The sequence below is a fragment of the Ambystoma mexicanum genome, chromosome 2q (genome assembly GCF_040938575.1).
Source record: "Ambystoma mexicanum isolate Mex_15411 chromosome 2q, UKY_AmexF1_1, whole genome shotgun sequence".
NCBI classification, from domain to species: domain Eukaryota; kingdom Metazoa; phylum Chordata; class Amphibia; order Caudata; family Ambystomatidae; genus Ambystoma; species Ambystoma mexicanum.
Window position 1 is genome coordinate 1428747825 of NC_090924.1, and position 24899 is coordinate 1428772723.

At 45.1% G+C, this 24899-nt stretch overlaps 1 protein-coding gene across 1 annotated transcript in view; it reads right to left on the minus strand.

Annotated features, from left to right (window-relative positions):
* Positions 1–379: 379 nt before the first annotated feature.
* LOC138570226 (endothelin receptor type B-like) overlaps positions 380–24899 on the minus strand; it is a 138073-nt gene continuing 113553 nt past the window's right edge. Inside the window, exon 8 of the mRNA XM_069648958.1 lies at positions 380–5869. Coding sequence (XP_069505059.1) covers positions 5720–5869 — 150 coding nt within the window. The 3' untranslated portion in view covers positions 380–5719. The remainder of the gene's footprint in view (positions 5870–24899) is intronic.

Here is a 24899-nt window from a genome sequence, read left to right on the forward strand (position 1 = left end):
CCAGATTAAACATTGCAGAGGTGCTTAAGCAGTCAATATTTCAGGGCTCCCCTTGCAAATGTTCTCCTAATGTGTTTTTAATTTTCTGCACCGCTTTGGTACCTCTTCTTTTCGGGAGCCAACTTTATGGGTCTACAAAAGAACGACTACAAACGATATTTCCCTCCACAACATGATCCCGTTTGGGAAAGTTGCTGTGCCAATTGCTCAGCGTTAGGAAGGCGAAGACTTCCAGCCAGTTGATCTCAGAATAATGCTAGCACCCCCCACACAGGAAGTGGGAATCCAGCCATGATCTCCATCATCAACACCCAAGGAACTGACCCATTGAGAGTAACTTTCACTCACATCACTGGGTCATTGACCACTTCACAAATACTCTGTTTAATTCTGGTTTTATTTCGTTTTGAAAATATTTACAACAGTAAAGCTTTCATACATAGCATACATCAAGGAACATGCATGCATGATTCCGCCCCCCCTGCCCCCCGGTTGTGGGGGGGGGGCATTGCTGTACAACAATGTTGACCACTAGGGCATGTAAATGGCACTTTACAGTTACCATGTAAGATACCAAATGAGGCAAGCTGGCAGTGATTCGGCTGACAATGTATTTACAGATCACACTAACATTTCCCCAGCGACTATAGTATGTCTGTGTTCAGTTTAGAAATACTTTTCTGATGTTTCAGTGGAAGCTACGATCATGTGATGCAGAGCGGCGTCCCAGCACTTCAAGACGGGAAGATGTGGGTGATCGTGTCTGCAACTTGCGCGTAGGAAAATTGAAATTTCTCAAGAATAAACGTTCCGCTTATTTTTCCAACACAGAGCTTTATTTCCATAACATTAGCAAGCTCACAGCTAATGGAGCCGACTTTACTGAGACATATGCCTCATACCATGTGCATTTTCATGGGTTGCCTTTGTGGGTCAGTGGTGGAAGATTAGGATGGCAGGGTAAGTGGTGAAGGGCTAAGGTTGCGGGGCCAGGGAGGAAGAGTTATTGATGAAGTGGGAATAGCCTGGGATGAAATATTAGTGGTTACTTATAAGGAGTCAGGGATGTCCATCCCAATATAAGTAAAGGACGTTATCACAAGGTGAAAATCCTTAAGTAAAAGCAACTAGAAGAACAGTACTCTGTGTAAAGGCTACTTAAGAAAATAGAATTGAGGGAGTAACACAAGCTCTCAGCGGGAACCCTAATAGGGAAACAATACTCGAGGATATAGTGCTGCAAATATTTGGATGGGATCTCGGTGAAGCAAGGCACTTAGGTGCCAACCCACCAGATGAGACATCATGTGTACGCTACCTCAGACCTCAGTTAGTGCATTCATTGGGCTCTACACTTCTCATCCATCAACCAGATAAGGGCTCCTTTACCCTGCTCACAACAGGCACATGCTTTCCAGCACCCGAGTGCTTGTCCTTACATTCCCGGTGACAGGACACCCCAAAAGGACCTTCTGTGCTTTGACCAACTCACTCATTAGGGTTAAGTGCTTTTTGAAGTGCAGATCATGTGGGTAAATGAGGCGCATTGTGACAGGAAAGAGAAAATAAAGGATTAACAGAGATGTGCACTAACCCCAGGAGGGTGGAATAGACACATTGCAGGTTAATGCTGCGAGATCCAAATGCGAATTTCCCTGATCCATCATTACCTGCTTAAAATGTCGGGCAGCAAGTGCTACCATTTGTCAGAAAGGTAACCAGCTCTGTGAAATAGGGACGTGACGGCCTGCTCTCTAGTCTATGTTGGATGGGCTTGTGGAACCAACTGCTTAGCACTGTGAGAAGCTGGAGCCTAAATGTCTGCCCACCTCGCCCACGATGGCTGCGAGGCAGCTAAAAGAAATGGCCAAGGCTGAGTTGCCGGGTTAAGTCAGAGAAGGTATTGGAGTGACAGGAACTACTGCTGGATTGTGAGAGGACATGTGAATGCTCAGCCATCATGGCAAATATTCTTTGTAGTTAAGCTAGCAGTTTTTTTATTGCCTTTAGTCCCCATTTCTTGGGTGATTGCCTGACCTGGCTACCCTTTTGAGGCAGACCACCAGTCCCAATCAGTGTTACATTCCTTTCTTCAGGAGAGGCCTGGCTGATTGTGATCTCAGATGTGATGAGAGAGGACCATTTCTGAACACTGTTCAGAGATCTTCACTGGCCAAGAAACGGTGTATGTGGGACACAAAAGGATAATGTGCAGTGCAAAACTACAGCAAGGGAAAAAAGTTACTGCTTCATTTGGATTAAGGTGGGTGTATATGCGTGTATTGATGAACAGCTGACAAATGCACTGTTTTACTGACAGGCATTACCTTGACAGGCAGCACCCGTGAAAGTAAAGGTGAGGTCGTACACTTCTATCTCTCTAAACAAACTATTATACCTCCTCAAATCGTTAGCACTCAGGGAAATGACGGAAGTTCTGGGAACGTCGTCCTTCTTCTTCATCCGACATTCCCAATCCTTGCTGCACAATGTATCTATTCGAGAGAGCTAGCATTAGAGACCATGGCAATAGTGAGACATTGTGGGAATGAAGGCTATTTGCAGAGGACAGCGGTATGGGGATGGAGAGAGTGAGATAGAGCCCTGAGTTGTGCATAACAGGCAGCAAAAGGGGGCAGAAGGGCAGGGGAACTAAGTCAACCTGGTCCCGTAAGCACAATGAACAGTGTTCCCTTTTGAAACAACGAGTCTGCAGGCCAGGGTTGAATTACATTTCCTTGGCCCTCTGTGGATCCTAGTGATGGAATTGCAGGGTGCACTGGAGGCCAGGGTTGAATTATATTGCCTTAGCCCAAGAGTAAGTGCTACAATTGAAAATAGGGGTGCACTGGGAGAGCTGTGTGTGTGGGATGCACTATTGAAAAAGCAGGCCTTGGCGGGAGTGCGTTTAGAACAATTGGGCAAGGTTTTACGGTTGTGCTGTTACATTGCTGCAATGACGAACTTTAAATGAGTCTTTACCTCAGCCCCATCCCCTTTTCAGAGGCATAAAGGCAGACATGCTCGGCTGAAGATATGCGGGGGGTCTATTTCAACATGATGGTTGGGGGGGGGGTCCTTGGCTTACAGTGGAAAACAGTCTGAGGTACCAGTGGGGTGCATACATTGTAATCGAGACAAAGAAATACAGCACGGGGTTAATAGCTGCAGACTATCACGAGATGGCCACCCAGCAGGGAGCTGACGCCCTATATGCACACTGAAAAGCTATGAATCTGTCTTTGTCATCATGTGACTGATGTGAAGGAAGCACTATTAAAAGGCAGCAAGGTGATAACTCTTCTGTATACCCTGAGGGAAGTGACACCCAGACAGGTTCTGGCAAACGTGGCTTTAGAGCGAGTGCTGCAAAGGGCACATTAAAAACCCCAGAGCTAAAGTAATATAGAAAGAAATATATTGCCGTGTTAGAAGACTGATGACTGGCAACATGGGGGCAGCTGCCGGGGGCCTGGCTGAGGCTCCTTTCAACTGCAAAGGTGGATAGGCCCCGATGCAATCCTGAAAGGGGAATGCCTGTATCTCCACAGGCACACTTTATTTTGCAAGCTGTGTTAAGACAAAGGATCATCCTTTCAAGACTGCTTCCTTATTGTTTGCAGGTTTTTTAAATATTGCACTTAGTATGGAAAAGAGTACCCCCCCGCCCCCACATTTTAACATGGAAAACCACCTTGGCGTTTGTGTAGCTGTGCATGCCACTGGTGAATTTGTTTATCCTTAATATTTATTTGTGATCATGCTCCTGAAATTCCGGAGAAAGTAGATGGTGCATTGGATGTTGTGTAGCGGGCATTCAGCGGCCACTGGAGAGTTTCTGAAGTTCTGGGGGTAAATGGTTTCCCCGAATAGGTCCAAGTGAACCCAACCAAGTCAAGTGAGGTTCGGAGAGTGGGGAGGGGGTGTGGGAGGGGGTGGGGGGGGGGAGATTTGGTCTTTGCGTAAGACATTTTAAAATACTGAGTCAAAATGGTGCATTTTACAGCATGCATTTCAGGAAATGTTTGCAAACAGTCACAGAGTTAACCATCGGTTCCATGGGGGACACAGACCTAATTCAATGAAGACAGGCGCTCCACGGGCAAACATTTTGTAAGGCATTTTCATCAAACTGCTTGTGACCACATAAAATCATGAAGCGTCTCAACAGTGTATGCCAGCATTCCCACTGTAAACACATTTAGGAGAGATAATCTTGAGGCCAGTTTCCAAAATCCATGCCAGAGCTGCCCCCCGTTTCATACTTTTTTGTGCCCAAAAATAAATCATGGGTTTGTTTTAACAATAAATGTCAGCATTGCCACTGTAAAGCACGTTTTGATGTGGTTTGTTGGCCCAGCTAGGCCCTACATCGTTCTCCCTCCCTGTGTTATGACAGAGTCCCTCCTCCCTATCTCCCTCTCAGTGCATACATTCTATCCCAGTGTCACTCTCCGGACCCAGTTGTGCACCCATCTTGCTCTCTGTGTCCAGGTTCTGCCCCAGAAACAAGGTGCTATTGCCAGCAATGCCAGGCTTGTCCCTGTAAAATAAGTGTTCATGTTAGCTGATACATTGCCCAGATGACATGGCTTCAGTGTCAACGATGCCAGCATTGCCCAGGAAGCGTGCACACCCGCGTGCGTGCGTGGTCACCTGCGCATCGCCACATTCACTTCCGGGCATCCTGGCAGCCTCTCCCGGGCTTGGATCCTTCCAGGCTACAGTGACAGAACATGGACGAATGGTCGCCAGTGCAGGCGACTCGCCTGCTTGGCAGGGTTGGAAGACCAGGCCATCCCAGGAGGGAGGTCACTCGGCCATGTGCGTTTCCCTGCACCTGTCTCCCTGCCTTCTTTTGAATCGAGTAAGGGCTTGGGTAAGTATTCTGATGTCGACACCAACCTAAGACAAGGTGAAAGGGAGGCTGGTGAAGGAACTCTGTTTTTATGCGCCCATGGGACGCAATGAGAGTCGTGACATCACCGTAGCGTTGGGCTCCCTGATGGCCTGCGCATATGCATCAGTAATGGGATTGTGTTTCAGTGTGCCCTGGCCCCCAGGCCTATGCACTGTGCAGGTGACGCCGAATCAAGAGTATTTATATTTGCATGCACCGGTAGATTCTTTGCAAATGCTGCAATGCACCCCCAGCCACTTTGTGGAGCGAGGGTCAACGAGCAAGAAGACACTTGTTCCATAATGCAAAGGCAGCGAGTCGGACAGGACATGGAGGGGCCATGAAGGTAGAGTGCAGCGCTGTCCCTCGCAGAGTGCACCAGCCTCCGCTGGACTTAATTTTGGGGTGGCCTCGGGAGACACTGTTAATGTTGCCATTGGGGCGTACATTATATGTGCTCTGACAACTCACAATTGTTTTCCCAATATAAAACAAAAAGAAAGTTAATTGAAACTGTCCCAAAAGCTTATAAACAATATATGCTAACACGCGTGGTCATCCTCAAGCTGTTGTTGACGGGTAGTTTTGATCTTGGGAGATCCACAGTAATGTTCGCTTGACCTCTCCTGAAACCTGTCCTTGCTTTCTTGAAATGAGCAGAGAGGGACTGAAGTCCATGGAAAAATGTGTGTCAGAGGGAGACCTTGCAAGGAATGGCAGCCGGTGGGAGAGGTGGCTGCGGTTTCCGCCATCTTGACTTGTCCGCGCTTTTCTTGGTCTTGCTCTTCGCTTGCTGATTCTTAATGTGGCCGCGGGTCTTCAGGAAGAGCTGTACTTGTTGGTCAGTCGAGAGCTGCTGCGGTCCAGCCCTATGTCATGGCCGTTTGCCTTCCACTTTCCGCCAGACCCCTTCTCATCCAGAGGGGTGATGCTGAGAGCTGGGGCTTCACACCAGCAGCACAGGCAGGACTGCAAGGGAAGCAGAAAGAGACGTGCCATCAATAACTTGACTTAGAGGACCTGGGGCTCTGTCACCACTTCAACATGGGATGAGGCTACAAAAGGCAGGACTGGAGGACTGTCTCCAGCAGAACATTGGGCGAGCCTTCAAGAGAAATGCCACCTCCCCAACATTGGCTCAAACTACAGAATATATGCATTTGATCTGTTACCACCTGAACATTGGATGAGCCTTCAGAAAGTATGTCTAGGGGACTATCACCACCTGAGCATTGGATAGACTTACAGAAGCAATGGGGAGGGGGGTGACTACAAAAGACATAGGATGGGGTCACTCTCTATGTAAACATTCAAGGGACCTACAGAAGGTGTGGCTAGTGGTGTATTACATGCTGAACATAGAAGGGACCTACAGAAGGCATATCCTGGAGTCACTCCCAATGTAAACATTGAAGGGACCTACATACAGCATGGCTCGTGGTCTATTACCATCTGGACATAGAAGGGACCTACAGAAGGCATATCCTGGAGTCACTCCTAATGTAAACATTGAAGAGACCTACGGTAGGCGTGGCTAGTGGTCTATTGCCACCTAAACGTAGAAGGGACCTACAGAAGGCATATCCTGAAGTCACTCCCAGCATAAACATGGAAGGGACCTACAGAAGGCATGGCTAGTGGTTTACTACCACCTGGACATAGAAGGGACCTATAGAAGGCATATCCTGGAGTCACTCCCAATGTAAACATTAAAGGGACCTACAGAAGGCATGGCTAGTGGTCTATTGCCACCTAAACGTAGAAGGGACCTACAGAAGGCATATCCTGGAGTCACTCCCAATGTAAATATTGAAGGGACCTACATACAGCATGGCTCGTGGTCTATTACCATCTGGATATAGAAGGGACCTACAAAAGGCATATCCTGGAGTCACTCCCAATTTAAACATTAAAGGGACCTACAGAAGGCATGGCTAGTGGTCTATTACCATCTGAACATAAAAGGGACTTACAGAAAGCATATCCTGGTGTCACTCCCAACGTAAATATTGAAGGGACCTACAGAAGGCATGGCTAGTGGTCTATTACCACCTGGTCATAGAAGGGACTTACAGAAGGCATATCATGGAGTCACTCCCAATGTTGTCAAATGAGAAATTATATCGTGCCTTCTATTGCAATGAATATATGTATATTGGCCTACGCCAAGCTGCTTATAAGTCACTTGCGAAGAAATCTGTATTGCAAGGTCCAGACCTTTAAATTAACGTAAGCCGTCATTTTAGGATCATCCGCCATTTTAGGTTTGCTTTGTAAAGTCACCCTGTGAGTTAAAATGGTGGACGATGTCATTCTGAAATACAACATGGCCGTCTTGACCTCTGCATGTAGCTAATATGTAACTTGCCTGCAGGCCACTTGTTGAGGTCGTGAACTGAGACCTTGTCCTTCGTTGACCTGTGTGTAAAGGATTACTCGTGTAATGAAACTAATCCACGAGCATATGTTAAGGACAATGTATTCAAATACTGAACGAAGAACACTTGTTTAACTACATTGTATTAATGTTTGAGAAGACCTGCATGGGAAATTTCAGAACACACAGTTGCCGTGTAGGCTTGTTGATATATGTATTAAAAGCAAACCTGTTATATGTGGATATGCAAACTAGGCATGAACCCTAGATCAGTAATGTATCAGAGGAATATTAACCCGAAGGAGGGTTGGACATCGTGTTCGCAAATAGTATAAAAGAGTCATGAATTCTAATGTACACCGTCTCTCACTGAATACACTGAAACACGCTGGAGTTCGCTGTGTTGCACTGAGGGCCGATAGCTATCTGATTTTCCTCTGTTCTTCATAATTGAATTCAGTATAAAATAAAGTACTTTGTATGTTCCTTTGTAACCTGTGTCTGGTGTATTTCCTTTTGGGGTACTCAGCCTCGATATTTTGATATTGTTTTCACAGTTGGCGCCCGAATAGGGACCCTCATGATTGATGCCGGATTGTCGAAGGTTGACTCAGGCTATCGGACCGGGATCGGACGGTGTGACAAAATAGGGGCCCCACTGAACGAGACGCGACACCTCAGCAGCGCTGCACGACCCGATTCTTGGACGATTAGCTTGTTGTCCGAGACGGCATATTGACGAGGGTCCACTTATCGAGGCGGGCAGATTTGACGAAATCACCATACATGAGGTAAGATTAGTTAGGTAAGATTCTTTGAAATCCTATCGGACCTCCTTAGGCTTGATCAGGTGAGTCGTGACCCGACTCTTAATATAATCCTGATAATTTGATTTTGGCGTATTGTATCTGCAGACACAATTATTGACCAGGTAACACCAATAATTTGTTATGCCTGGGAAATTGTCTACCTGCTTAAGGGCGTTGTTCTGCAGTGATAGACAATCTTTGGAATTTAGCCATCCAGCACCACAGCAGGGTTCGCCGGCTAGTACTATGTACTGTAAGCATGGCATTGGAAGTATAGTGTTTAATGACATTTGGCACAGACAAACCAGACATGCCTCCGAACTTCAGTGGCCAATCAATGGTAGTTTTGAAATCCCTCGTATTGAGTATTTAGAGTCAATTCTATTAAAGAAAAAGGCTAGACCTGCAGCATTTGATGTTTTGCAGAATTGGAAAAAAGAAGCATTGCAGCAACTTAAAAGTAGAGAAAAACATGCACGCCGTCATAAGACGAATGCTGAAAAAGCATTATTGTATGACCAAGATAAACATTCTGAGTCGACTAGGAATATGGAAAGGGCTTTCTCACTTGGAATTCAGAAAATCTATCCTTCCAAAGACCTCCATGTTTCCGACAAATTCATAGACAAATTGTTAAATGAACGAAGGCCTGGTGCCTCTGCGCCACCTCTGTATGTTCCTCTTCCTGCTGCTTTGCCTCTTCCTCCTGCTATTCCTGCTTGACCTGCTGTTGTTCCTGTTGTTCCTGCTCCTCCTAATGTTCATCTTCCTCCAGCTCCTCCACCTCTCCTTATCGCACCTGTAACAGTACCTCCATTGAATTTGCCTGCCCCCTCTCTTCCAAGTGGTTCTGTGCCACTTGTAGTCGATCGAGGTGCAGGGTCGAAGGTTGTCACTCGCAATACTGTACCACCAGAGAAGAAACGTGATTTGATTGCATGGACCAAGCATTGTATGGAGAGGGATGATCAAGCTAATGTTTTTGCCACACTTTGTAATATGGATAATTTTCCTGAGAAAAATGTTTTTATTGAAGGTTTAGGGATTAATTTATGTGTAATGTGGGGTAAATTAAATAATGCAGATCTCCCGCAAGGGTTAAGGGATCTAAATACTTTAGCGTTTTCTAGAGACACTGTGGAGAAAGTAAATGAGCATGTCGAGAGTTTATTAGGGTATAGAAAGGAGTTACAAAGGTTACAGAATGAGGATGACGAGGGGGAAAGTATGTATGTGCAGAAACGGTTCCTTCCTTGTCGTAAATCGATATCTGAGGAAGCACGAATTTGTACGAAGGACGCGCTTGGATGGATTTCAGATATGTCGATAACTCCAGTTGAAGTATATGACACATATAGTCAGTATACGCCAGAAATGCAGCGGAAAGTGATACAGGTAATGATAGAGTACCTACAGGATGATTGTGTAAAAAGAAAAATTAGTTGTCCCACAGAGTTATGGAGTATTTATAAGAGAGCTTTTTCACTTGACACTTCTTCGACTGCTTTAGCGCTCGACTTAGCTCTGTTGCTTAGTAAGCGTTCAGAGTCACCTACTTCTCAGTTGCCTATGAGAGAGGTTCCTCCGACATTTGTCCCAAAGGTCGAGATTTCGGCCGATGCTGCACGGGGTATAGTCGCTGTGGACATTCCTGCACATTATGTATCACAGTTTGTTCACGTCCCGTTCTCAAGACAAGAAGTGAATACTATTAGACAATCTATTCCTGATATTAGGAAGAATCCGACATGATTCTATAAAGAAATAGAGTCTGACTTGCAGTCCTCAGTGTTCACCTTAGGAGATATTGATCTGTTATTTCCTGTACTCCTGCCCGTAGATTTGTGGAAACAAGTTAGAACTATAGACAACGTGCCAGGGTTGGGAGATACATGGGTGAATATAACTAGACTTGATGGAGAAAGGCCAGCTGGTGAAAGACCGCCTCAGGTGAAAGACCGCCTCAGGTGATACTAACTTTGCCTGATAGAATCATTGCAAAATTGAAAACTATAATTCCAAAGAAAATAATTATTTGGGACAAACTTACAGCCTGTGTCCAAGGGAAATCTGAGGGTGCTACCGAGTTCTTTAATCGGTTCGAACAGGTATTCTCGGATTTCAGCAGACAAGACCTAGGCACAGAGTCTGGGAAAAGGTTATTTGTGGACAAATTTGTGCGTGGATTGCTGCCTGATATCCAGTCACAAATTATGTCTTCTGAGAGCGCTTGGCAGGCGAAGTCCCAATCAGAAGTGCTGCATATGGCTCAGTAGTACGAGAACCGTGTCAATAATGAAAAAGATAGAGTTGAAAAACGAAAAGGTGATTTAAAGACTAAAGTGCTATTACAGCAAATTGTTAGAGGCCCCAGAGGGGGTAGTTCGCAGATTAGAGGTCAGTGTGTCCCGCAAGGGAATGTGCCCTTGGGTCCTGTGAACATTAACCAGTGCACCTATTGTCGTCAAGAGGGTCATTGGCGTGCACAATGCCCCGTCCTTTGACAAAGGTCGAACAACACATTTGGGAATATGGGTAGACGATCCAGAGGTCGCCCGGGTTTAGGGGGCCCTGGTAGAGGTCAATTTACACAGGATCTTCTGGAACCTTTTTCACAGGATAATCAGACTCCGAGTGTGGATACTAGGAACATATTTGATCATCCTTCTGCTGCATATTTATCTGAAGAGCTTCCTTTTGATGACATTCTGTTTCGTTAGGATTGCCCGAAGCAGGGTTTGGAACCTACACCTATTCCGGTCAATCAGAAAGGTCCCTATGTTGAAATGGTGGTGGGAAATAGGAAACATCAGTTTTTGATAGATACTGGAGCACGGAAGTGTTCCATTCATCATTCACGGGTTCCAAATATTCCACTGTTAGGGCAAACCAATCTTTCTGTAGGGTTTTCTGGCACGCGAGTTGTTTGTCCGGTTTCTTCGCCGGTACCCATTTCTTTGGGTCCCTTTATGGACCACTGTCCATTTCTGTTGACTTCGAATTGTGGAGAGAATTTGCTGGGGTTGAACCAATTAAAAGAATTAAATGCAGTGATTTATTGTTCTTCTGATGGAGTGCACTTGACGATTTCACCACAGCAATTTTCTGTCTCGCAATTCTTGACTAGACCTTTGCCGCCAGAATTCATTAATGTACCAGAGAGCTTATGGGCTGTTGACGACAATGATGTCGGTGTTTTACAGATTGAGCCTGTTAAGATAGTTTTGAAACATGGAATTGGGCTGCCACGCATTCCCCAGTATAAGATCTCAGTTGAGGTAGAGCGAGCTTTGAAATGCATTGTTTCCGATTTTGTGCAGCACGGGGTGATTGAAGAAATTTCCGGAAGTTTGTGCAATAGTCCGATTTTACCCGTGTACAAGAAAGGCGATAATGCAATTCCATTCCGTTTCATAATTGATTTACATACCATTAATAAAGTAGTTGCTCCACAATTTCCAATTGTGCCTGATGTGACGACAATATTAACCATGATTCCAGCTACAGCTACTTACTTTAGTGTTGTGGATCTAAAGAATGCTTTCTTTAGTATTCCTATACACAAGGATAGTAGATACTTGTTCGCGTTCATCTTAGGGGAACACTCGTTCACATTTACTCGTGCACCTCAAGGGTACACAGAGAGTCCTAGCATCTATAGTAGGGCTTTGAAAGAACAACTTGATACCCTTGAATTGCCTTCTACTTGTACATTGCTTCAGTATGTTGATGACTTGCTTTTAGCTGCTGACTCTGAGAGCGCCTGTAAGGAGGACACTGTGTTATTGCTTATCCATCTAGCTAAGCATGGTCACAAAGCTTCGCTTAAAAAGTTTCAATATTGTTGTCAGGAGGTCGCCTATTTAGGCTATCTCCTGTCAAAGGAGGGAAGAAGATTGACACCTGAAAGAATAAAACTGGCATGTCTGTCCCAAATACACAGAAGGAAGTTAGAGCCTTGATAGGTATGGCTTCTTACTGAAGGTTGTGGATCCCAAACTTCTCACTAGTGATCAAACCGATGTTGGCTTTGACAAAGAAGGGCATTTCTTCGCTATTGACGTGGAACGCGTTACACCAGCAATCGTTTGACTTGCTCAAGACTGCATTATGCTCTGCACAAGTTTTGGGCACACCAAACTACGAAAAGGCCTTTGTGGTGTTTGTGCATGAATGTGATGGATGTGCTTTGGCTGAATGAACGCAGGAACATGGAGGGAAGAATAGGCCATGCGGTTACTTTTCTACCGCCCTTGATCCTGTAGCATGTGCTCTGCCAAGATGTTTGCGAGCTGTCGCTGCTGCTGCTGCGTCTGTAAAACAGAGTGAGGGAATGGTCCTAGGCCATGATCTAACCCTGATGGTGCCTCACTCTGTAGATGTTCTACTGAACCGAACCCAAACGCAACACCTCACTTCTGCACGGTTGACGAGATATGAATTGATCTTGTTTGCTTCTCACATTTAAATTAAGAGGTGTTGTGTTCTTATTCCGGCTGAACTCCTACCTTTCCCGCAAGGCACTACTTGCGGCGATGAAGAGTCACATGACTGTCTGTATACTACCGAACAAGAGACAAAGGGTAGAATTGATTTGAAAGACACTCCTTTGGATAATCCGCAAGGAGAGCTGTTTTGTGATGGCTCCTGCTTCAAACTTCCGGATGGTACATCCACAGCTGCTTATGCAATCACCACATTAAGCACAGTCGTGGAAACCAAGAGAATCACGCATAACTCTGCGCAGGCCGCAGAGATTATAGCATTAACCCGAGCTTGTGAACTTTCCGAAGGGCTTGCAGTAAACATATATACTGATAGTCAGTATGCCTTTGGGGTGGTTCACAACTTTGGGAGACTTTGGTCAGAGGGAGGGTTCTTAACTTCACATGGCACTAAAATCCAACATGGCTCCCTAATAGTACAACTACTCTCGGCGCTTGCGCTCCCATCTCAGTTAGCTGTTATGAAATGTGCAGCACATCGAAAGATAGGAAAAGGGAATGCTTTCACTGATCAGATAGCTAGACAAACTGCTATCGATCCCCTTACGGAGATGTATGTTTCAAGGGAGACTGTAAATGCTTATGCAATGGATGAGGGTGTTGGGTCTGTACGGGATATCAAAGCTGATGCCACGTTAGAAGAATCCAAGAGTTGGGCTGAAGGCTTGGGAAAACTTGATGATAACGGATGTTGGGTGGACATAGTTGAAGGGAAATGGCTACTCCCTGACGCGTATATAATGATGATGGTCACCATGGCCCATGGTCCTACGCATGTATGTGCCCAGAAAATGACAAAAATGTTAGAGAAAGTTTGGGCAAATGACAAAATTTCAAAAATTGTCCAGCGTTACGTCCAGGATTGCATGATTTGCCTAAAACACAATGTGGGAAAGGGTACAGCAACTACAAGGGGAAGTTTTGGGCCACCCTCAGTCCCCTTTGAAGTTATCCACTTTGATTGGATTGAAATGGAGCGGTGCAACAATATGAAATACGTGCTGGTGGTCATCTGTGCTTTTAGCAAATGGGTTGAGGCTTTCCCCGTCAAAGATGCTACAGCCATGACTACTGCGAAAACCATGTTAAAGGAATATTTTCCACGGTTCGGGCTACCAAGAGTTATCTGGTCGGATAATGGTCCACATTTTGTCGCTGCTGTAATTCTGCAGATATGTACGGCATTACAGATCGACAAACGGTTCCATTCAGCCAGACATGCTCACAGCGCCGGACTAGTAGAAAGACACAACAGTATCATCAAGAACAAGCTCGCTAAGACGTGTGCCGGCACTAAGTTGAAATGGCCAGACGCCTTACTGATCGTGTTATTATCCATGCGTACAACCCCTCAAACTAAGACTGGGCTCTCTCCATTTGAGGTGGTCATGGGGAGACCTGCCAATATCTGGAACCTTCCTAAATGTAATTCGTTAAGAAATGTTGAAAATGTATTACTTTCAGATTATTGCAGCCAGTTGACTAAAAACCTGTATTTAATTTATCACCCGGTACGATAAGCTTTACCCGTGCGATACGAGGGCCAGGGCCACAGCATACGGGCTGGAAGTTGGGTGCTCATCAAGGCATTTGAGCGCTCTTCCTGCCTTGCACCTCGCTGGCGTGGCCCGTTCCAGGTCCTGTTGGTCACCCAAACAGCGGTGCGGGTCTCTGGAAGAAAGAACTGGATCCACGCGTCCCAGGTCAAGAAACTTCCTCACCCAGTGCCACACGTTACAGAAGAAACAGAACCCCTCGCTAATGCTGCAACCAACGATCCCAAAGCAGTAAATAGCGCTGAGAGTGTGTCAGAGAATCTTTCTGAGCCCGTGAGGCTTGGCGAAACAGCCATTTTGTCTCCACACTCTCCAAAAGTTTTGCATCCGGAAACTGCTGTTCCAAATTCGGCATCTTCACTTGTCTCTGATACATTGTTGCCAACGGGAAGTGACGACACATTGTTTCTGGATCAATCAGTACCAGGAAAAGCAAGGTATAATCTGCGTCCAAGAAAATAGACTTACAGCACAGTTTGGCTGTGCATTCGAAGAAGAAAAGGATCATCGAGGGCTTGTTTTTGCCCAAATTTAAGAAAGGGGATTCTGTTGGCTAGGGTTGTGGAAGGACTAAGAAGTTGCCCGGCCGGGAAGCCGCCAGCAGGAAACATTGGGGGTTTCCGTTTGAAGACTACAATACCTGCCACCGCTACCGCTCATATGGGACTTGTAAATGATGGGGTGACCAACCGGGACAATAGACAGTGTGCCTGGGCCCCGAAAACGTATTGCTGTGTTTTTATAATAATATTTGGGTTTATAATAGTCACTGCCTTAGGATTGTGGTACCTTGAGGAAACTCATCCTTTAGAATTCTTGTTGCCTACTGAAAGTGTACCTACTGTTCCTACTCCCTTTGTACATTTGCATACTCTGTCCCCTAGGGACTCTCAGCATAGACAAAGGTACCACAATAATACTCTGCTACTTATCATGAATGCTACGCATGCCATTTTTGATAAGTCTAACTGTTGGGTCTGCTCACATTTACCACAACATGGGGATAAGGGGCTAGGTTGGTATATTCATCCTTTACCTTTGACGACTGTTTGTTATGCTTCTCTTAGAGCACTGTTCTTTGGCTGTTGGAATGATAGCATCTCAGGGAACTTTCACGGCACTAATTTGAATAGTTTTGAGAAACGTGTTTTGACTCCCCTCGGATGCTCGCTTTTCGCAAACAGGAGTAAACCTAACGTTGCTTCTATTAGGCCTTCTGATAGACTATCCCGTCCTTTCCAATCTTTGATTTCCTTTAAGATGGCTCCGATAGGCAATAAGGATGCCATGCCTCCTTCTTATACTGTCAACCATAGCCCCGATTCAGTTTCTTTTTGCATACAGAGGAATGGTACGCAGTCAATGGGAGATTTTCTAGGTTGTGCCAACATTGCAAATTTGACTGGGGAAAACAGACCTTTGTATGTAGGCGAACCTGTCTACTTTGTCTGCGGTAATGTTGCATTCCCATGGTTGCCCAGGGATTGGCAGGGAACCTGTTATTTAGGGATCCTGTTACCTGGGGGGTTTATAGCTAGTACAATAGAAGTTTCGAAGGCTTGTCCACGACGGGACGAGAATGGTGATACTCCGGCACAAATCTTGGGAGATATATCAAAATCAGTTGTGCCATTTTGGGGGCAGATAGCGAATTCCGAAGATATCAGAAGACTAGCGAGAGTACTGGAGAGAACCATCAACCGGACCAAAGACATACTCTATAATATAACATTAGAACAGAAGGCGATAAGACTAGTAGCACTTCAAAACCGGATGGCATTAGATGTCATTCTGGCTGAACGTGGTGGAGTGTGTAAATTAGTGGGGTCCGCTTACTGTGTTTTCGTACCAGATTCCTCCCCAACCATCTTCAAGGCAATACAGAATCTGCACATCCTTAGTTCAGAAGTGCATGTTCCCAAGGGAAACTGGGATCTTAGCGCTTGGTTCTGGGACTTCTTGCGATCTTGGGGTTGGAAGGTACTTTCGGTCTTGCTGATTATTTTTGGGAATCCTGTTGTTTCTTTTTTGCTGTATTCAGTATCTACCTAGTATATGCTCGATTATAGGGGGATGTTGCGCACAAGCGATAGGTACGATAGGACATAAAGTGTATGCCCCCGATAAAATTTCTAAAGAATATGTGTTGAAAGAAATTTTAGCGAATGACCTAATGGCAATAGATATTTCCGACAGCGGTTCAGGGTGCATGGACGATGATGCACGGAGTTATTTGCAAGGAGATCAGAAGTAGTTTAGCACTTGGCATAGGCCAAAAGGAGGGTTTGTCAAATGAGAAATTATATTGTGCCTCCTATTGCAATGAATATATGTATATTGGCCTACGCCAAGCTGCTTATAAGTCACTTGCGAAGAAATCTGTGTTGCAAGGTCCTGACCTTAAAATCAACGTAAACCGCCTTTTTAGGATCATCCGCCATTTAAGGTTCGCTTTGTAAAGTCACCCTGTGAGTTAAAATGGTGGACAATGTCATTCCGAAATACAACATGGCCGTCTTGACCTCTGCATGTAGCTAATATGTAACTTGCCTACTGGCCATTTGTTGAGGTCGTGAACTGAGACCTTGTCCTTTGTTGACCTGTGTGTAAAGGATTACTTGTGCAATGAAACTAATCCACGGGCATATGTTAAGAACAATGTATTCAAATACTGAACACTTGTTTAACTACATTGTATTAATGTTTGAGAAGACCTGCATGGGAAATCCCAGAACACACAGTTGCCATGTAGGCTTGTTGATATATGTATTAAAAGCAAACCAGTTACATGTGGATATGCAAACTAGGCATGAACCCTAGATCAGTAATGTATTAGAGGAATATTAACCCGAAGGAGGGTTGGACATTGTGTTCGCAAATAGTATAAAAGAGTCATGAATCCTAATATACAGCGTCTCTCACTGAACACACTGAACCACGCTGGAGTTCGCTGTATTGCATTGAGGGCCGATAGCTATCTGATTTTGCTCTGTTCTTCGTAACTGAATTCAGCATAAAATAAAGTACTTTTGTATGTTCCTTTGTAACCCGTGTCCGGTGTATTTCCTATTGGGGTACTCAGCCTCGTAATTTTGATTTTGTTTTCACAATGTAAACATTAAAGGGACGTACAGAAGGCATGGCTAGTTGTCTATCACCACCTGAACATAGAAGGGACCTACAGAAGGCATTTCCTGGAGTCACTCACTCCCAACAGAAATATTGAAGGGACCTACAGAAGGCATGGATAGCGGTTTTATTACCAACTGAACATGGAAGGGACCTACAGAAGGCATATCCAGGAGTCACTCCCAATGTAAACATTGAAGGGACCTACAGAAGGCATGGCTAGTGGTCTATTACCACCTGAACATTGAAGGGACCTACTGAAGGCATATTCTGGAGTCACTGCTAATGTAAACATTGAAGGGACCTACATAAGGCATGGCTAGTGGTCTATTGCCAGCTGAACATAGAACTGACCTACATAAGGTACATGCAAACCATGGTTCTCTAAGGCCATGCTTAGGACAACCCAGCATGTGGCTCTATAGGAGATAATCTGGTTCAGTAGAAGGGCACAGTAGATGAGTCACACCTGTCATACAGCGTTTATTAGTTCCTGTGCTGTATGTTCATTAGGGCCCCAACTAGGAGGACGCAACAGGCCAGAGAATGGCCTTATTATGGGTTGTATAGACCGCGTGAGTGCAGAGGTCTTTCTCTGATTGTAATCCCCTCAGGCTCTCTCTGTCACCACCTAAACATGCATAAAAAGGCCCTACGGAAGGTATTCGTGGTATTACAAGGACCTACAGAAGGTATGCATAGATCACTGTCACCGCCTGAGCATTAGACGGGACCTACAGAAGGTATGCCTGGGGCACTGTCACCGCCTGAGCATTAGACCGGATCTAAAGAAGGTATGCATAGAGCACTGTCACCACCTGAGCATTAGCTGAGACCTACATAAGGTATGCATAGATCACTGTCACCGGCTGAGCATTAAACGGGACCTACCGAAGGTATGTCTGGGGCACTGTCACCACCTGAGCATTAGACCGGATCTAAAGAAGGTATGCGTAGAGCACTGTCACCACCTGAGCATTAGCTGAGACCTACATAAGGTATGCATAGAGCATTATCACCACCTGAGCATTAGCTGAGACCCACAGAAGGTATGCATAGAGCACTGTCACCACCTGAGCATTAGCTGAGACCTACAGAAGGTATGCCTGGGGCACTGTCACCACCTGAGCATTAGCTGAGACCTACAGAAGGTATGTATAGAGCACTGTCACCACCTGTGCATTAGCTGAGACATACAGAAGGTATGCATAGAGAACTGTCACCACCTGAGCATTAGCTGAGACCTACATAAGGTATGCATAGAGCACTGTCACCACCTGAGCATTAGCTGAGACCTACATAAGGTATGCATAGAGCACTGTCACCACCTGAGCATTAGCTGAGACCTATATAAGGTATGCATAGAGCACTGTCACCACCTGAGCATTAGCTGAGACCTACAGAAGGTATGCATAGAGCACTGTCGCCACCTGAGCATTAGCTGAGACCTACATAAGGTATGCATAGAGCACTGTCGCCACCTGAGCATTAGCTGAGACCTACATAAGGTATGCATAGAGCACTGTCACCACCTGAGCATTAAACGGGACCTACCGAAGGTATGCGTAGAGCACTGTCACTGCCTGAGCATTAGACAGGACCTACAGAAGGTATGCCTGGGTAAGTGTCACCGCCTGAGCATTAGAGGGACCTATAGAAGGTATGCCTGGGTAACTGTCACCGCCTGAGCATTAGAGGGACCTATAGAAGGTATGCCTGGGTAACTGTCACCGCCTGAGCATTAGAGGGACCTATAGAAGGTATGCCTGGGTAACTGTCACCGCCTGAGCTTGTAGATTGTCTGGTATACTCTTTGTCTTTTCTGCATTCAAACATTCTTCTTGAGTATGAACTTTGCATCTCATCTTTGTGACATTCAAACAGCCTTTGGGCATTTTCTATTTCAGTAATCTTGTAATTTTCAAACAACTGGCCTTGTCATGCCAGTCGGAATGCCACAGGGTCCCCATCTGCTTTGGGCAGACACACTGGTCTTTTCCAGCATTTCCGATCGTGATCGCGGCTCTGCTGGAGTACTCCTTCACCTCCTTTCCACTGTGGCGAGTGCAGACGCTGCTCCAGCATCCCGTGCGGCTACGCAGTCTCCCGGTTTATAGTGGTTCCCTCAAAAATAAAGAGTCGACTTGCAAAAGCATACAAAACCTATATTTTACATGTAAAATGGCAATTCCATCTAAACCAGTCCATCGACAATATTCATGGACTGGTTTCAATGGAAATGCATTTTTACATGTAAAAAGTAGCATTTCCATGCATTTTTCCTAACTTTAAAACGTTACATGGTGCTGTCCAGTGCTGAAATTTCAGCACTGGCCAGCCCCTTGTAAAGTTTTTTTTTTTATATTGGGTGGGTGTTCCCCCCAACCCCCTCCAACCTCCACACCCCTCCAACCCTAACCCTAGCCCCAATCCTAACCCTAATTTAACCCTTAATCTAACCCACGCCCCAAACCTAACCCTACCGCTAGCCCCAACCCTAACCCCAGCCCTGGCCTCAACCCTAACCCTAACCCTAACCCTAATGTAACCCTTAAACTAACCCTGGCCCCATCCCTAACCCTATTTTAATCCTTAAACTAACCCTGGCCCCATCCCTAACCCTATTTTAATCCTTAAACTAACCCTGGCCCCCACCCTAGCCCCTAACCCTAGCCCCAACCCTAACCCTAATTTAACCCTTAAACTATCCCAAACCCCAACCCTAACCCTAGCCCCAACCCTAACCCTAATTTAACCCTTAAACTAACCCAAGCCCAACCCTAACCCTAACCCTAATTTAACCCTTAAACTAACCCTAGCCCCAACCCCAACCCAATACTTACCCATAACATGACGATGGAACCATCAAATTATTTTCAAGGGAATGGCTTTTCGAAGATAAGTATTCAATGGATTTGTTTTAGTTGCTTTATATTTCGAAATAATGACTGGATACCGGTCTCACACCGACTTTCCCTCTTGTTCCGGACTGAAGAGCATGGCCTCTGCGAGCGGTCTGACCACCAGGAGCACCTTTTGCAGACCCCCTGTCTCTGTGACCCTCTTTGCTCACCCACGTCTCTTCCTCTGTTCCGGTAGCCTTCTATATGCCAGCAAGCCTTCCTGTGTGCTTCTCGCGCACAGGCTCCAACCAGGAGTGTAGCGTCCTCTCCTGCACTGCTTCTTGCACTGCCTCCTGCTTTGCCCTCTCTCATAGTGCAGTAACCATTTTTAAATGTCCTATAACCTTTAAGTTTAGAGTAACAACTAGTCTGTATGTCATAGTTCGGGTTCCTGTGATTCTGTATACACTCCTCCATCCTCCTCCTCATCTCAGCACCTGAGTGATTATGGGAGTTGGAGTCCATAGTAATTTAGTATTATACCATAGTTTTATCTCACGGATTCCACATAATGGCATATTAGAAGCAAAAGGTGTTATCTATGTGTTGGGAGTGCTTGAGTCAAAGGGGTGGATCTTATCAACATGACAACAGGCCATTAAGAAGGTTGGTATTAGGTGTTCTCCTTGTGGGGGTGTGGGGTATCCAGCTTTTTCTCCAGTGAAGGCACCATATCTCCCCTGTAGTTGTCGCCTCCAATGTGATCCACCCTCATATAACCGCCCCCGGAGTCAGGATCAGGTAGCGGCTGCCATCCCCTGGCCTCATAGTAGAGGGTCACCTCCAGAGAAACAGTGATGACTGCTGGATTCCTCACACAATTCATACAAATTCAGCATTCCTTATTAGTTTCTAATACAATATTAAATTCATATCAATTCATCTTGGCTTAAAGTCACACAAAACCACAGTTCCAATTTTTATTAAATACACCTTTTCCCCCACTAAATCACGTACATACACAAGGAGTTACACCAGACGTATAATCGGGAGTAGAACGGTCTTTCATCAGTTTATGCCACAACCATTCGTCCACAACACAAACAGAAACCCTCAAATACTTTTCAAAATTCATTTCCCTTCTTGTCTTTAGAGTTGGATACCCAATGTTTCAATGAATCTGTGATTTCCTTATCTTCACATAGTCTACAAGACAGGTCTTTTTTTTTTCCTTTACTTTCTTTACCCCTTATCCTGCCCCATCTTTCCAGGGTTACCAACAGATTGAATCAGAACCTCATGTAGACCCTACAATATGTATTATTTGGGAATCAACCTTATTAATAGTCTTCCAAAACATGTTTGTGTCAAATTTTTTAACATATTCCAACATTTTTTGGGCTTCTATATGATATAATGCGTCTCTCCCCCAGACATACTGTTGGCGTGTGCCGTGGAAGGAGCACCGTCGGCAGGGTGGGGCGTGGGTGAAACCACCGCCAGCAGCTACCATGGAGGCTGTCAACCAGCAAATGCCACAAGCCTCCATACAAGTTGAAATCCACGCCGTAAACACCTCCGAAACGGCGTCTGCCTGAGACAAAGACTCTGAGGCGCCCTCTGCTGCCCTCTCGCGGTCAAGTCGATCCGACAAAAAGAAAGTTAACCCTGTGAATGCTGTCACCGACCATGGTGAAAATGATCTTGCGGACTCGGTCATGGATCGGAAAACAAGCACTAGCCCATCCAACGTCTCAGCTAACGATTTCATCGCACAAAAAAGGGATATAGCAATGGCCCTACTCAAAAAAAGAGCACTGACGAAGAAGATCCTAAAGGAACAGGGGGAGCTGTTGGATCAAGGAACCCAACAGCAAAACTGGGGAGGTCGACAAATACCAAAAAAAGGCGAATCAGGAAAGACAACCTTCCAGAATCCCCCGTCATCTCATGCCTTAAAAGACTTTTTCTTTAAGCAAACAAAGAGAAAACTGGAAGCAGACGCAGAGCTTTCAGATGCAGAAATGCTCGATGCAGTTTTAGAAGTGCCTTCGGCTCCAAAACAAAGAAAAACAGCAGAGGTTCCTGGCCTACAGGAAAATGCTTTACACCATGACAACCGGGGCGATCTCAATACACAAATTAACGTTGCTTATCCACTCCCAAGTGGAGCTCGTACACCCACAACTAATCTGCCTGATGAAGATGTACCGCCACATCACTCTGAGAAGTGCGGATTGGGGAACAAACTATTAATGCCATCAGTCAACACCACTATAATCAACGGATTGGACCAAAGGAGCATGCCCCTTTCTACAGTGGTCCAACCGGTGTTGGCTCAGTTCGGCCAAAAAACAAACTTCATTGATCTCCCATTAAGGAGGTCTTTACCTCACAATGACCCCCCAAAAGACACCTCAACCCCGGTGAGAAACAGAAGGCCTAGTGATAGGATTGGAAACCTACCAAAAGATACTCCATAAAATAAAATGGATCTGGTAACAATTATGTCTGCCATAACGGTGGGACTTGCACCATTTGTAAAGCTGTATGGGTCAATTAACGACAAAATTAAAGACTCATTAACGCTTGCATCGATGTTGAACACCAAAGTAACTTTTGTGGAAGGCTTTATCACAGCCCTAAATCAACAAAATATCTAGAAAAAAAGGCAATGGGATCAAAGAATTGCCCGTCTCGAAACCTTAATTGGAGCCATAAATAATGCAAGTAGTTTCAGAGTAATCAAGCCCAAGCTTCAGACAGGACAACTCCTTTCGTCAAATGTAAAGGAGGCAAAAACCAAAGGTGAAAACGAAAACCCCACTCTGAAGACCCGACGACCTGATGGCACATCACGGAATGAGAAAAAAAGCAAAGAACTTGTAAAAGTGCCTACAATTTTTAACATTGCGAAATCAACTTCATCAACTCTAATAAAACCTGCAATATCTTCTGCGACGTTGCGAGGCCCAGTTGCCCACAACATCTCGAGTGAACAAATTATAATTGAATTAGACAACTCTCGGTCAAACGAGGCAGATTCACTGGGGAACTCGTCACTTTTAGATCTCACTGTCCATCTGGAACAAGAAGATAATAACGCCTTCCTCGACAACAATAAACAAAACCTAGAGTTGAATTCAAATAACGCGGACAAACCCTTGATCCACAAAGAAAATAAGAATTCAATTCTGACTACGAATGGATCAGAAATACTCAGAGCTGAAGACATCCCTCGCGGAGGGAGGAAAGAAGCTATATTTGATCTGATACTTAAAGAAACAAAATCAAAACGTAATCAAATATCAGAACAAAATGTAAACATTTCCCAAACGTTGAAAAGTGGCAATCATGAAAAAACAGACCAGGAGTGGTCAAGATCTTCAATGGATAGTAGAGCAACCCGAATTTACAAGATGGAACAACTGGTGGCTGGGAAACACTTCCTAGTCTTAAACAGAAAGACGGTCTTAAAAATTTTAACTAAAATACCGATTCTGAAATCGCTGAACACGGCGGATCTTATATTGATTGAACCATATCATAGGGACAAGAAGGCAAAGGCATATCTCCATGTCAAAAATGCTGTGAGCACAGACTTAAAAGAAGACGTGATCCTGGCTCTGAACCAAATGGACTTCTCCCTAGTGGAAATCCCAGTATCAGAACCGGTTGTAAAGAACATACATCCCTCAAGTAGATCTACCGAAAAGCACCCAGTCCATCGTTCAAAAACTGAAGATCAGTACTCAAACAGAAGAAGAAATACCTACAGGGAGGAAGCAGAGGCTCGTCGTGGGAGATTCAAATTGAAAATCTATTCGAGTAATGACAGCACAAACTATAGAAAAACACAACATGTAGAAAATATAAGAAAAAAATTTGAGATGGGAGAAAAATCGTAGACATGCCGAACCGATTGACCAATGTACTGATTGGTCTCACAACAAAAAGCGAGAGCCATCTGGGCCGTGGAGATGGTTGAAAAAGGTGCTAAACCCGAACCCTCAAAATTAACAACGAAAAGGCTCAGCGACGCCAACCCCAATCCAGCGACCCAAATTTCTACAAACTACCCGAAGACGAGTACTATGTGCTCATGGAATACGAGGGGCCATGAGCATTTGACTAAACCGGACGCATTTGATCTAAGCACTTTGATATCATCTGTCTTCAGGAGACCTGGCTGATGGATAAACCAGTGCTTGATGAGTATGAAACGCACATCTCCCCAGCGGTCAAAGGTATCTTTGGCAGACCATCGTCAGGCCTATTAACCGCAATTAAAATTGGCTCGGGGATCTCCATCAAAAAGAAAGTGGCTGAAACCTACGGTATGGTAGCACTCCAAACAGAATGGTATCACCTAGAGAACTCCGTGAGGGGCAAAGTGAAATCCAATCTAGCTATTATTAATGTCTACTGGAACCCGCAGAGAACAAGTAGCAAGGAATTTTGTGATGCCATCGCGGAAACCTTAGACAAACTTTCAATCGAAATGGCCACGGATTACATCATAATTTGTGGAGATTTGAACGCTAAAGTTGACCAACCCTTCTCTACCACTCATCTTTGCCCCTCCTCTGAGAGAGGTGCGTTGTGGTCCGATTTTATTGACAGCAGAAATTTCCATAACTTGGCTTCAGCTCGAGGTCAATTGCTAGTGATTCCAACCTGGGAACGAGCCGAAACCTCAGCGACGTTGGATCATATCTTCATCTCATACTCCCTTCTGCCCTTTGTTGATTTCTTTGAGGTTTACAGAACCAAAGCCAGC